We start from the raw sequence: 14,755 nt of genomic DNA on the forward strand, positions 1-14,755 counted from the left end.
CAGGCTCATGGCCGGGCTGTGTCTAGTGCTGCTCAGCATGGTAAGCCCAGCACCCATCTGAGCTACAGCGTGCCTCCACCACCTGCTCGCTCCATGACGTGTCTGCCCTATTCCTGGACAGCGCTGCAACTCCAAGTGTGTCTCGGAGCCAACCTTCTACCGCCTGGTGCAGTCTTTCGCTGTCGTCTTGTTTGAGTAAGTAATGCTGTCACTCAAAGCCTCTGTCCTACAAGCATGTCTTCCCCGCCTCTCCTACCCCGTACTAACCCAGCCATAACAGCCACCTGCGTCATCAACTGGCACTTGCTCTGAACCACCCACCCCCCCATCTGCTGAGAGGCAGCGTCCTACCAGCCTCTTGCAAGAGGGAGTTAGGGTCCTCCCCTGGCAGTAGAGGTTAGGTGGGAGTAAATCCCTCCATGAGGGCCATAGGACAAGCTGGGATGACACGCAATTGACCCTGCCCTCCTGCAGCGGAGATGTGGCCTTTTCTTGATTTCTTGTTGTAAAGTACTTCCAACTAGATAACCACCCACTTAATGATGTGATCAGATGACTTGGGCCTGCCCTGAGTACTAATTAGGCCCTGCTGGAACGTTTTATCACAGCACAGTAGAAGCCCGAGGGTGATAAAAAGGGCCCCTCCTGCCCCTGTGTAGCTGTGAGAGGCAGGCCATGTGACTCACAGGCTCCCTCCTCCTGAGGCCCTGGGGTTCTGGGACTGCCAGGCCCACGTCATGCATCTTGGACCTGCGTCAGAGCAGGTGACAGCACCCCCACCAGCATGAAAGGACAGGATGTGTCTCTGCCTTGAGGAGGTGAACAACAGCTTTATTGATCTAGGGGCAGGGGAGAGGAAGCCCCAATCTGGCAGTTGTTTATGCCCCACTTACCCTTATTTCCTCATTGTGGTTCCGTGGTCCTGGTCCTTATGGTTTGCCTCCATGTTTTGAGGCCTGAAAACCCCCCTCCTTTCCTTTTCTTTCCCCTTCTTATCCCAGCAGAAACATCACCGCTCTTGTGAACCTTAATTCCCTTGTGTCTTGATGTGTCCTCATCTCTTAATTCCCCCCACGAACACAGAGCATGGACTAGAGGGAAAAGACCAAAAAGAGGAGAATCCTTATTTTTCCAGCACCTGCTTGGAATGTCCCAAGTTGAGGATAGGCTCATGTGGGATTCTGGGTCTCAGAGCTGGCAAGGGTGGAGGGACAAGAAAGCATCACGGAAGGAGCGGGTTTCAAACAGGCCCAGTTGTCTTGTGTGTAACACACTCTCGAGCTCTGAGAATACCTCAGCTTCAAAACATTCCCATCCAAAGGATTTCTCACGAATCCATATTTTGCAAAGATTGCACCTGTCCCGCTTGGTAACACATATTTAATTCTGCATTTACTTTGAATTTTTCCTTAAAATAGGAGAGGGGAAAAAATACATTCAAATTCCAACCCAACTAAAACACAGAACCTCCCCATTTCTGGGTGAGCATATGTATTTGTGGATGGTTGGAGGAAAAAAAGAAAGGAAAAAAAAACTTGTGATCTTCTAAAAATATGTATTTTTAAAATTTGAGCTTTACAATTTTTAGTTTATTAGGGTTTTATGTTTTTAATTTATAGTCCTTTATGATTTTATTGGCAGAGTTTAGGTCTTCAAGTTTTAAATTATTTTTATGTTAAAAGAGAAAACTGTCCCTGACCCCATTGTATAGATAAGTTCCATTGACTTTTTTAAAAATATTTTATTTATTTATTCATGAGAGACAGAGAGAGAGGCAGAGACACAGGCAGAGGGAGAAGCAGGCTCCATGCAGGGAGCCCGATGTGGGACTCGGTCCCGAGACCCAGGGATCATGTCCTGAGCCGAAGGCAGATGCTCAACCGTTGAGCCACCCAGACGTCCTGACTTTTTTTTTTTTTTTAAGTAATATTTGTGCAAAGTTAGAAACTAAACAGGAAAGAAAAATACAGAACAGGGTAGAGAGGCATAGTGCCTAAAATGGAAAGGAAACCTCTTCTCACAGCCCTGTCCTCACTCCTGTGGCCCTCTTTCCAGTGATAACCCCTATCAATGACACATGCCAGTGAGTATATATTTTTCCAAAAAAAAAAAAGAGCATTGCATCCCCATACAATTAATTATTCGTTTCTAATGGCTATATGGTGTTCTGATATCTAAATGTATCATAGTTTATTTGACTTGCACCCCATCAATGGTCCTTGGATTATTCCTCCTCATTGTCTCCTCTGGTTTCTGGTGCTGCAGTGGGCAACAGTGTCACATTTGCAGCTGTCACAGTGCACATTTCTAGGGGCAGGCAGGCCCCCTGTTTGAAGATTCCCCCCTCTTTTTTGTTTGCTAAGCTGACTGGATCTGTGTGTAGCTCATAAACCTTAGTGTAGTAAGTATAATATAGTAATTATAATCCTTTACATTTGTGGAACATTTTTTGGTATATAAAAGGTTCTTGTGTTTAACAATTTAATTTGATTTTCGGCAAGTGATATAGGGTAGGTATTCATATTCCCAGTGGTTCTCCAAGTGCTCTCCCTGAGCCCAGGAGCATTAGAACATCAGCTTCACAGGGCAGTTTGTTAGAAATGCACATTCTTTTTAGGTCCTAGCCCAGAAACACTGAACCAGATTCTGGGGGTGGGCCCAGCAGGTGGGCTACTCTCAGGGCGATTCTAATGTAACTCAAGTCTGAAAACCACTGACTAGTATACCCTCGAACTCACTGCTAATTCCTAAGAATTAGGGGTTGGAGGGCCACTTGGCCTGGGGCCTGACTTCCAGTCCTGGCGCTGCTCCTGTGTATAGGATTGAGCTTCCTGAGCCTTGCTGTTCCACTTTGAAAGGGAGAGGAGGCCAGGCTAATAGACCAAGATCTCCTTCCTGCCCAGGATCAGACCAATCCCCAGCTGTGTGCCTATGGGCACTTCATCCAATTGGAGATTCTTTTTTGTTGCTTCTACATAGCATCTGGGGAGTGAAGTATTAATGTGGACATATTTATAAAATTCTTAGGTTTTGCTTCATGAACTTGCACTGATAAAATTGGGTAAAATGATTCTTTAGCTAGTCGAGCCTTACTTGTCATTTTAGGTGTCATCAGATGGACGACTTTGGGCCTGCCAAGAACCTCATGACCATGTGCTTCACCTATTATCACATCGGTAAGGCTACGGACACAGCCTCTGTGGAGGGAAAACATGGAAACTCAAGACTTGTCACTTTATAACGTGGCATCAAGTGAGGATTTCTTTCCCACTAGCAGCAAAGTTGTGAGGCTTCCAGAAAGCAACAGAACCTGAGGTTAGGGTGGGATGAGCAAGGAGTAAGGTTCCTGAAACAGGAGGAAAAGAGGTAGTCCACACTGTGGGTCATGAAGTTGCCTATCCATGGTAGGAAGGAAAGCACCCAGTGCCTAGATGAGAGGCTAAGTTCATTTGGTGGGAGATTCCGTGGCAGACTCAGGGATTGCTGGATGTGAGAACATTCTTTCATGTTTTAGCAAAATACGACATTGGGTTGGTTACTGGAGAGAATGGGAGGATCAATATAGGGCCTTGGGGTGGAACGCGTCCCTGGGTGTGGGTTGGTGATGCTCTTATGAAGAGTACAGATTGTTCTTTATTCTGATGCCTGACAGTTCTTCTGGCTCGTTGTGTTGGAACTTTCTGGTAATGGGAACTTGAGGGCTCCCTGTGTGAAGTTCCTTGGGTGTGACAGCAGGGACTCATTCAGGCCGCTGTGAGCGAAGGCTGCTGGGGGCCTGCATGTGGTCTGGAGCTGGGTCAGGGCAGCAGTAAGCATGGCCTCCCTTCCCACCTTTCTCAGGATGCACAGTTCTGTTCTGATGCTATAACCCTGAGTCCTCTGCAGTTTGGCTTTGTACTCCCCCTACTCCCAAGTGCCTGTCCTCTCCATGCCTCAGTTCTGCTGGTGACAGCTGATCAGACTGCCTTAGCTCCAGGCCAGGCCACCACTAGGCAGGTCCTTCATGCTAGGCCTTTGGGTCAAATGGGAACTTCTCGTCCACACTGTGCTGCTCCTTCTCAAAGAGCTGCTCAAGTGGCTGCTGCTTGTCTGCATCGCATCTGTGCAGTTGCTTACATTAGTAGGGGACACTCAGCACCTTGACCTTTAGGAGCACTTTGATGAGCAGGGGCCACCCTGACCCGCAGGAGAGCCTTTGGCCCTCAGGGGGCACCCTGGCCTGTGGGAGACCCTTAGACCCTCAGGAGACCCTCTGCCCAGCAGGGGGCGCCCTGACCTGCAGGAAACCCTGACCTGTGGGGGCACCCTGACTGGCAGGAGAGCCTCTGACCTGTAGGGGCCACCCTGACCAGCAGGAGAGCCTTTGGCCGTGCTGTCTTCCCTTCCCTCCCCCCTCCCCAGGGATGCCCACTCCTGCCTGGGCCAGTGTCAGGCCCACAGCAGGGCCCGGAGCCTCTCTTGAGTCCACCTGCCTCCTCCCAGCACAGGGAGAGGTTCTTGGGCCACCTGTAATCCTTGGCCTCCTCCAGCACAGCGTAGCTCTGTGTGTGCCTTGCTCCCCACCTTCAGGTCGCTGAGCTCCTTCAGGGCTGGTCCTCCCGTTTCCTCTGCAGTCTGGGTGCCCTGGCTAACATCTTGTATGCAGTGGGTGCTTAGCTGTGGCCCTGAGAGGCCCGGCCTGCCACCTTCCCCTGGCATCTTGGGGCCTCTACTTGTCGCCCCTGCCACCAGGGGTCCTGGCACCCTGTTGTTCCTGCTAAGCTGTGCGGTGCCATTCCTGCTACCTCCCACCTTCATCCCCTCAGGTAAGCCGCTCCTGCTACCCATGGAGTCCAAGGAGAAGCCTGCAGGGAGCATCGACTCCTACCTGAAATCCGCCAACAGCTGGCTGGCAGAGAAGAAGGACATCGCTGAGCGGCTGCTGAAGAACACGGCCAGGACAGAGAATGTCAAGGGCTTCTTTGGGGGGCTGGAGACCAAGCTGAAGGGACCCCTGGCCAAGAAGCACGAGTAAGTGTGTCACTAGGAGGGCTATGGCGAGGGCCAGGCATGACGTGGGCAGAGGCCACGTGCAGAGGCAGTGATAGGGCGGCTCTGACCTGGCAATGGAGGGGTCTGTGCGGCCGCCCTGGGTAACTTTAGGGTCCTGCTAGCCGCTCCTGGGAAGCACAGCTGCCGGCCCCACTTGACTCCCCACCCTCCACACAGAGTTTTCTGTGGTTTGCAAATGCCATTGGATTGGCTGACAGGCAGGGGTGTCCCTGGGGATCAGGGTTTTCTAGGACTGATGGGGAGCATGTCGAAACTGCCAGCGAGCAGGAGGGGACTTGCAAGCCCTCTTGCCCCCTTCCTCCTGGAAGTGTGGTGAGAGCCAGTGTGAACGGAACCGGGTAGGCAGGGGATGGACTCCCATCCCCCAGGACAGCCATTCTGTAGCAGGAGCTCAGGAGCCTTCTGGGACTGGGCGCTTGGGAACGGGTTGTTGAAGTGAAGACTTCCCAAGAAAGGGGCATGTCAACAAGAGGGTACTCCGGGCTCCCAGTGTCTGCGCCATGCCCACTGCAGTCCCCACAGTCCCCTCTCATGGTGGGTTACAGCCAGGTGACTTGGAAGATTCCTTCTGTGGTCCAGACAGTTTGGGATGCAGAGAAAATGATGCACAGAAGCCTACATGCCACATCTCCTTAATTCTGGTAGATGGACAATTGGCAAATGTAGCATTGACTTAATAGCACCTTTTCAGAGAAAACCACATTAAATGTCCCCATTACGAAAAGACATAATCATGCTTCAGCCAGGTAGACCGGTTCCTTTGAGCTGAGAAAATGTGTAGGGGGGTCATTTTGTCACTGCTGTGGTGTTTCCCCCCCCCCCCCAGGGAGGATGAGAACAAGCCCAAGGAGAAACCACAGAAGACCGGTGAGTGCCTCCCAGTGCTCCCCGGGCCCAGCAGGTGCCCAGCTGCGGCCACAACAGTGCCCCTGGTCCTATACCCAGGCCCCCGTGGGGTCTTCAGTCAGCCCCCCAGGAACTGGCCCCTGACCATCTGTGGCGCGAGATGCCACCGTGGATGACTCCTGACGTCATTCCGCTGTGGCCTCTGCTCACCTGTTGAATTTCTGGGGGAAATATCTTCTCTGGGGAGAGGATTCAAGGACTAAATTCTACATCCCAGGGAAGTGAAGGAAAGTATTGCTGGGGCTGGGAGAGCTGTGCCAGGGACCCCTCCTTCAGGAGAAGTCCCCACCGCCAGGGGGCAGGAGCATTATTCCTGGCTGTGGGCGGCAGAAAAGGAATCTTGAAAAAAAAACAAAGAAAAGCAATCTTAGAATTTCCACTGTGTTCCTATAACCACTGGGGAGAAGCAGTGCTGCCTGGAGGGATGCTGAGGGGTCTGCCAGCAGGGGGGTACAACCGGAGCGACGGTCTGTCTTTGTCGCCTGCCTACAGTGACCATGTGCAGCCCGGAGGAAGAAAGGAAAGGGGAGAAGGTCTACCTGTACACACACCTGAAGCAGCAGCCCATCTGGTAAGGCCGGCCTCGCACCTATGGGGCCATGGCTCCTGACATCTCCATCTCTGTCAGAAACGGAGCTTGCTCTGCCCACCAGGGTAACCAGAATAGAAAAGGTGAACCATGGCAGGTGTTGGGGAGGATGTGGAAAAATTGGGACCCTCATACATTGCCGATGGGGATGGAAAGAGGGCAGCAGCCACACACAACAGTCTGGTGGTTCCCCAAAATGTTAGTGGAGAGTTACCCTGTGATCCAGCAGCTCCGCTCCTAGCTAGGTGCTCAAGAGAACTGAGAACAGGTACCCAAGCAAAAACCGATACATGTAGGTTCCTAATAGCCAAAAGCTGAAAAGAACCTGAATGTCCACAGGCATGGACACGTGATGCATGGACACATAAAATGTGGTATAACCATGCCACACAGTACCCTTCAGCCACGTGAGGGAATGAGACCCTGACCGATGAGTCATGGGTGAGCCTGGAAAACATTTTGCTGAGTGAAAAAACTAGACACGAAAGACCACAATGGTGTATGATGCCATTTAGATGAATCGTTCAGGATAGGTTCGTCCCTAGAGACAGAATAGCTGAGTGCTTGTGGGGCGCTGAGGGAACCAGGGAATGGGGAGGGACTCTTCATGGGGCTTCTTCATGGGGGGATGAAAATGTTTTGGAAGTAGATGGTGGTCACGCTTGCACAACTCTGAATATACTAAAAACCACTGAATCGTATACTTTAAAAGACTGAGTTGATGGTACATGAATTATATCCCAACAAAGCTGTTTTATATGAATGTATAGGAATGAAGGTCATGAGTAAATGAGGGACGGGTGGTCAGGAGACCTTTGCCCTCAATCTCACTCTGTGAATGACCATTTGTGCTGTTTAGGCTTGTGAAGCGTCCCCATCACCGTGTTGTGTTCACTCCCAAGTGGGCAGAGAGCTGGCACCTGCAGCCCCAAGGGTGTCAGATATGCCCCTCCCTCGAAGGCCACAGTACGGCCCTTGGAGAACTTGGCTACAGGAAGGGCAGAGCGGGAGTGTGGCCAGGGCGGCCCAGGCGGGGCTGTCCCTAAGCCTGTGTCTGTATGGAGGCTGAGCTGCACCAGGTTCAGCAGAAGCCGGGAGAAGCTACCAGCCGTGTCACCCCTGTCTAGGGCTTCACCTTGGGCCTCCTGGACTGTGACTTGGCCACTGTCTTATCACCTCCCAAAGGGCTTGGCACACTCTTTCTTGAGGGCCCCAGTGATAAAAACTTTCGGCTTTCTGGGCAAGTGCTCAGCTCTGCCTGTGCAAAAGCCACTGTGGACAGTGTGAATGGGTGCGGCTGTGTTCCCGTAAACCCCGGTGTACACAGGCAGCAGGCTGGGTTTAGCCCACGCACCCTGTGTAGTTTACAGACCCATGAATTTAAGAATAATGTCTCTTACTTGTGTATCTATGAACGTGTTTGTTTTCTGCATTGTGCCTGTCTGTGCCAGGTTCCCATTTATGTTACTAGACCCTGTTCTGAGGCAGCAGGTGTCCCCAAACCTCTGGCTTCCTCTGGGAGGCCCAGTGGGGGTGGAGAAGCAGAAGATGGCCTTCATCCACGTCCCAGAGGAGGTGGCTTCAGCTTTGACCAGATGGAGGCGGGACTTAGCCACCTGGCCTCCGTCGTCCTGCCCCCACGTCACTCATGTTGTACCTTCATCCCAGAAGAGATGTGACCCTTGGCCGGGAGCCAGGGAACTGCCTTGGTTTAGGACAAAGGCACATGCTCGTTTTTCTCTTCTCTACTCTGCCTCTCTGCAACTTGTCCGAAAGCCCTATAGATGTGGTGGGAATCCGTGCGCCCTATCCCTCCAGTGTGCTGAGACCTGCCTCCCCGCCCTCCCTGGAGAGGACTGACACCCGCCTCTGTCCCACAGGCACACGCTGAGGTTCTGGAACGCGGCTTTCTTTGACGCTGTCCACTATGAGAGGAGAAAGCGGTCTCCCACCACCAGGTAGGAGCAGCGTCTGGGCCCGCCTTGCCTCGGGGAAGAGGACCGGGGAGTGGCTTTATTTTCTGGTTTCTGCAGAGAAGAGCAGAAGGACGGCTGGGTTAGTGCGTCCATATCTTCTTCAGCACCTTCTGACCCCGGTGCCTGGCGCACTGCCTGGAGGGTCCTGGGCACGCATAGCTTCATGGGTGGGGGTCCTCAGCTTGCATGAGCGCTTTCTGTCCTGGCCTCTGGCATGACTTGGCCTGACCCCGCCCCCTACAAAATGCAAACTCCCTCAGAATGAAACCACCAAGAACCCCAAGGAGCCACTCTGCCTATGGCTGTCAGAGATGAGAATCCTGAGCACAAACCATGCCACAGGACTATGGGGCACAGGGCTGGCCGCACCCCCCCCACCCCACCCCCACCCCCCGCAGATTCAGCTCAAGAGAGTGAACGTCTGGGGACATGCGATTGCTACATTCAGCTTACTGCTCTGATCTGCAGCCTGAGATCCTGCCAGCCTCCCCGAGGGTGGTCTTGCCATATCAGAAGACCCCCTTTGTAAACTGTCACACAAAGCACAGTGTGGCAGTGAGGTCTGGTGGTCCTTCCCGCTCTGGTCATGGCGAGCCAGGGTTGCTGCCTGCTGTGTCTAGCTGCCAGGCAGGAAAGGGCAGCAGCCCTCCCAGTCCTGGGCCCCCTAATTGGCACCCCCTCCCAGTCATGGGACCTTGAAGTCTCTGAGCCTCTCCTTCTCTAATGGGGGGAGACCCCCTCAGCCTTTCCCCCTGGCAGGAGACAGCAGGTGCCTGCTGTGTATGGCCAGTCCATAGCGCTGGGGGGAACTGAAGTGCAGTCCTTCCATTGGGGCGGGGGGGGGCAGCTGCACCCCAGCAGGGCGGGACGGCCTGCATCTCCTGAGGGAGGCAGAGGGAGCACACAGAGGGGAAGATGCTGAACCAGTCCCGGGGATTCTACTGAGAGAATCCCACACTCTGCCAGGAAACCAGACTGAAGGAGCGCTTAGATGCTTGTAGGCGAATGGGGTTTCCTCCTGCTGCTTCTGTAGCTGTCGGGCTCCTAGCAGATAAATGGTCTCGAGTACCCCGTCTCTCTCCGTCTCTCTGTTTCTGCCTGTAATAATGCTCCTCTCTCGCTGTTCTCTTTTTTCCATCCACATATCTTGCATGACTTTGACATGTTCCTCTGTTTACCTGTTTCTGCTGCCGCTCCAGAGGGGATGCTGGAGAGGAGGAGAAGAAGAGGTGTGTGTCCACGTGACTTTGTTGATGTTACAGTGCCGGGGGTCCCCGCCAGGGCCACCTCAGGGCGGGAGCCGTGCACTAGCTGCTGCAGGGGCAGAGCCCAGACACTGGGGCAGGCCCCTCGCTGGGACAGGCTGGTGACGGGTGGGGGCTCACCGAGGACAGAGCACCAGGAACAGGAAGCAAATAGGGCATCCAAGACTCTGCAAGGCCCAGTGTGAGTTCAGAGAGCAAGCAGCAGAGTCCGATGTTGAGCAACTCAGGCCTTCCCCTGGCTGCTCCGGCCCCTCCTAGGCAGGCCCCCAACCCACCCCCTTGACTTTACCCTTGGTAATCCCATCGCAGCCTGGAGCCGTGGGTGGGTACAGAGGATCTGCCTCTCTGCAGCCAGGCGCAGAGGTGAGCAGGGGTCTGGCAGGCCCTCCCCTGCCCCAGCCAGGCTTGGGAAGGGGTCCCCTCCCTCCCAGCCACTGTGTGGTGGGGAGCCTGTGTGTGCATGTATGTGTGAGGGGGAGGGTCCCCTGAAGAGAACAGCCTAGAACGGGGCTGGCTTGTTTTTTCCAGCCCACGGTGGAGTCCAACCCTAATCGTTCGACCTTCGTATTTGTTAGATATCTTTTGTAATATATTTTTGGAGTTAAGGACCTGCCTATTCAAAATACAGTTTCTGATACAAGGATTGTTTCTTCGCTGGACGTTTCCCAAAGCACGCTTCCTTTAATCAGTGATGTATTTTTAGTGCTTATTGTTTATGAGAAATCTTGCTTCTTATGCAGTGTTATTATGGCTATAAAAGGAGCATGTAGGCATAATGGACACCGCCCCCCCCTTAGTACAAAGCCCCCGCGTCCCCACAGTCTCTCTGGGTGGGAGTGTGACTCACCGCGGCCTCCCAGGGGCAGGGTTGCTTAGCACCTCTGCTGAGGCACAGAACTGGAGCATCGCAGCCGCCTCTGAGCCCACCAGGGGGCACCGGCCCCGGGGCCACGTGGGCTATGCCACCCAGAGCAGACGTGGTCTGACCACATCTTGGACCTGCCCCCCACCCGGACACCCACACATACCCTGGGTCTCACCTGGAAGAAGAGCATGTGTTCTCTTCGTGCAGTGGGAGGGTGGGCTCTGGGTCCCCGGGGAGCCTCATGCCTCCAGCATCACATCTCCTCTATAGTAAACTCAGCCGATGATGCTCAGAGGCAGAAAGGCTTCCACTTCCAAAGGCATCTGTGGTCCACATCTGGATTCCCAGTGTGGCAGTTTTGACACAATGTCCTGCCCTCTGTGGCACTAGACCTTGACCGGGATTGGATGTTGATCTCAGTTTTAGGGAATTGATTTGATTGCAGACAGCACCTGATCCCCTGATTGCTAATGACCTTGCATCTCTTTCTTCAGAGGTCAGGTTAAATGCCCCACTTCTAGTCCTTGCCACAGCAAACAGAATGACTTTCTCATCCAGGTCAGGAGGGTCAGGCTGTTGGGTCATCCTACATGATGTGTGGTTGTGCACTGCACAACCTATGAAACTGTACACTGCAGGCCTGATGTGGTATGAGGATTGATGTGCCTGGATGATCCTGAGGGTAACTGTGGGGGGAACGAGGGATGGGATGAGCATCATGCCTAGAAGCATATCTGAGTATCTTCACGGTATCCTGTTATCGGCGAGAGGAGGCTGGGAGTGACACCTGCCCTCACGGCTATCATGCTCCTGACGTCCTGCGGCCTCCTGCTAAGCCATGGCCACTTGAGTGGCCCTGGGCCTGGGGGTGGGGAGGAGTTAAGATTTGCTGTTCTTGGTTCTCTCTTCCTTTGGCTTCTCCATTGCCCCTACCCCTCACCCCCTCACTCTCTCACTCCGCCTCTCCTCTCCCTCATCTTTTCTCTCTCTCCTAACCTTGTTTCATCAGACTCATCACCCAGAGCTTAGTTATTAAGGGGGAAATGGGCTTACATGAGCATCTCCTCCCTCCACATCTGCATTTGGCCCTGCGGGGAGCTTCTCAGGTAGACAGGGAGGCTCTCATCCCCTGAGGGCAGGGCGTGGAGCTGAGCAGAAGCACGACGATCCCTAGTCCACTTGAGACAGGGGTGCTGTGCCAGAGGAGGGGGAGACCGCACCCTGCAGGGAGCTGTTGGAGACGGCTGGCTTTCAGTCAGGACACGGAGCTCATACTCGGAGAGCACCCCCCCCCCCCCGCCCACGGCCTGTGCGCTCACACGTTCCTCCACGGAGAGTGGACAGAGTCAGGCTTCAGAGCCCACCCGTGCGGCCACACACAGGCTGCGCTTCTTTCTCATTGGGGTTTCTGCACTCTGTGCTAGAGGCTTTGTGGCGTCTTCATGGGGGGGATGGTTCACGGGGGCCTTGGGATCGAGGTCTCATCTGCGTGCTCTGGGAGCTCCGTGGAGCATAAAACTTACCTATGAGGAAGCCGGGCCCGGGACATGCAGCAGAGCCAAGACCCCACCTGGCAGGACGGTGTGGCCCTCAGCACGTCCAACCTCCCCGACACCTTGGGCCTCCCAGCCACGAGAGGCTATGTACACCCCCCACCCCAAAGAGCCAGTGAGGCCTGCAGATGTAGCCCCAGCCTGAGGGCTTCCTGGATGGGTTCTCAGCACCCACTGCCTTGGGATGCCAGCAGGACCCTCTCTGCAGGTCTTTCTGCCTTTCCGATCACACCTGGACCTCCCATCCTGGAACCATAGAGAAGGACATGGCGGGTGGAGTGTTCTTTTCTCCTAGAGAACATTCTGAGCAACTACAAACCACACATCATCTCTGGGTCAGTAGGAAGCGTATCAGCTTTGGGATCTCCTCATCTCAGGAAGGCTGAAGCGATTGAGTTTAGGCAGAGTGTCAGAACCCTGGGCAGGCTTTGCGTAAATGCAGATCAAACAGCTCTGCAGGGGAGGCGCTCCCCACTCCGTGTTAGGGAGGCCACATTGGGTGCCCCCTGTAGATCAGAGCAGGGGGGCAAGAGGCAGGGGACACGATGGCATTCTGGAACCTTCTCCTCTCACCTGTGCTTGCAGGGAGAAGTGGTGCCACATGACCCAGGAGGAGCGCAATGACAGTCTGCGGTTCAATGAGAACATCACCTTCGGGCAGCTGGGGTAAGGGCACGGACGACGACCCTACCTTGGGGGCTCCTGGGGACCCCAACTGAGTGGGGCAGGGTGGGGCCAAGCCTGGGCTTTTCTCCTGCTGGAAGGCCCATTCTCATGGCCAATCACCCACAGAGGGGGAGGCAGGGCAGAGGGGGGCAGTGATGCCCGGATGCGGTGATGAGAGGCCCCCAGAGGAGACGTTCCCACTTGGGGGGGCATTGCAGAGGGGGCTCCGACCCTGACGGTGTCACACATACTTGACACAATGTCATTATAATGTGTATTCTGACACAGCTCAGAAGCCCATTATTACTGATGTTAGACCTGGCTTCTCGTTCCTGATGACCGTGCTTCCTGCCCCCACGCCTGGTGGCGGGCAGTTGTGCCATGAGATGGTGGTTGGCTGACGAGGCTGGTGTTCGTTTTACACTAACAGTTCCAGGCGGGGCTGCATGGGGGGCCCTTGGCTCCCCCCCCCCCCCCCCAGGGAGCAGGAAGGGCGCTAGCTCACGGGTGTCTTTTCCTCCAGCACGTTCACTCACAACATGCTGGCATTCGGGCTGAACAAGAAGCTGTGTAACGACTTCCTGAAAAAGCAGGCCGTGATCGGCAATCTGGATGAAGGTGAGCGGTGGCCAGAGGCGGGCGGGTCTCGGGGTTTAGGAAGCGATGCTCTGCGTTCTGGAATGCCCCACCCTGCTAAAAGGATCACTACTGTTTTAATTAGAAACATGATGTTGAACTATGGGGCAGGTTCACCCCTTCTCTCGTCCCGTCTACCTAAACGCACAGAACACTTGTCATTGTATTTGGAAGTCTGTTTCTGCTAGGTAGCATTTGCCAGGGGTGGGGGATTGGTGAGCTGGGGTGGGAGAGCTTACCAGCCCAGTGTTTATATATGGGGCCAACGGTAAAGATGGAACTGGGTGCTCAGACTCTGATCTTGAAAATGGTCAAGCTCCAACCATGAACTTCCTTCTAAATGTCCACCATATGCCTACCTTTGTTTCTTGAGCCACACAGGTATGAGGGGCAGGGGAGAAGGAGGAGGAGAGGGGTGACGTGAGGTTTTTCTAGAATCTCTAACTTCTTTTTTTTAAAGATTTTATTTATTCATGAGAGAGACAGAGAGAGAGAGAGAGAGAGAGAGGCAGAGACGCAGGCAGAGGGAAGGAGGCTCCCTGCAAGGAGCCCAATGTGGGACTTCACCCAGAACCCCTGGATCACGCCATGAGCCGAAAGCAGATACTCAACCACTGAACCACCCAGGCATCCCTAGGATCTCTGACTTCTTTAACAAAAGAGGATACAAAAAAAAAAAAAGAGGATACGTTAATATCCGCACCCCAACCTGCTATTGGAGCCAGCCTTTATGGGACATCCCACCACCTGCTGCAAAACAGTTTTCCTTCATGGCCTAAAAAGTCTTCCACTTAAAAATACATTTGGATTGACACAGTATTCTTTAAAAAAAAAAAAAAAACTCCATTTGGGGCACCTCAGTGGCCCAGTGGGTTAAGTGGCTGACTCTTGGTTTCAGCTCAGGTCAGGATCTCAGGGTCTTGAGATCAAATCTCTGCATCAGGCTCCGTACTCAGTGGGGAATCTGTTTGAGATTCTCTCTCCCTCTGCTCCTCCCTATCCCTCCTCACGTTCTCTCTCTCTCTCTCTCTCATAGAAATAGTTTTTAAAAGCCCTCCATCCTGCACCAAATTAGAGGGGACCACAGCAGAGTAGCCTCAGGAGGCAGGAGAATGCTCCGTGCTTCCCTGGGAAATAGCAGAATGTTGTCGTCAGCCCCACAGTACCAGTCAAGAACATTGTCCCCTTGCCCCTATGCCCCTGTGCGTAGGACTCGGGCCTGGCTCCCGTGGCACAGTTCATCGACT

General features: G+C 53.8%; 1 protein-coding gene across 4 annotated transcripts in view; it reads left to right on the forward strand.

Moving 5' to 3' along the window:
- KIAA0513 (KIAA0513 ortholog) overlaps positions 1-14,755 on the forward strand; it is a 59,529-nt gene that overhangs the window by 42,757 nt on the left and 2,017 nt on the right. For 3 of the 4 annotated variants that reach the window (XM_072819489.1, XM_072819491.1, XM_072819490.1), the window contains 9 exons: positions 122-195; positions 3,106-3,176; positions 4,806-5,010; positions 5,879-5,919; positions 6,451-6,529; positions 8,428-8,505; positions 9,723-9,752; positions 12,792-12,872; positions 13,396-13,490. In XM_072819489.1, coding sequence (XP_072675590.1) covers positions 122-195; positions 3,106-3,176; positions 4,806-5,010; positions 5,879-5,919; positions 6,451-6,529; positions 8,428-8,505; positions 9,723-9,752; positions 12,792-12,872; positions 13,396-13,490 — 754 coding nt within the window. The remainder of the gene's footprint in view (positions 1-121; positions 196-3,105; positions 3,177-4,805; positions 5,011-5,878; positions 5,920-6,450; positions 6,530-8,427; positions 8,506-9,722; positions 9,753-12,791; positions 12,873-13,395; positions 13,491-14,755) is intronic. The other variant, XM_072819492.1, reaches the window with a different exon arrangement.

The sequence above is a fragment of the Canis lupus genome, chromosome 3, assembly GCF_048164855.1.
Source record: "Canis lupus baileyi chromosome 3, mCanLup2.hap1, whole genome shotgun sequence".
Taxonomy (NCBI): domain Eukaryota; kingdom Metazoa; phylum Chordata; class Mammalia; order Carnivora; family Canidae; genus Canis; species Canis lupus.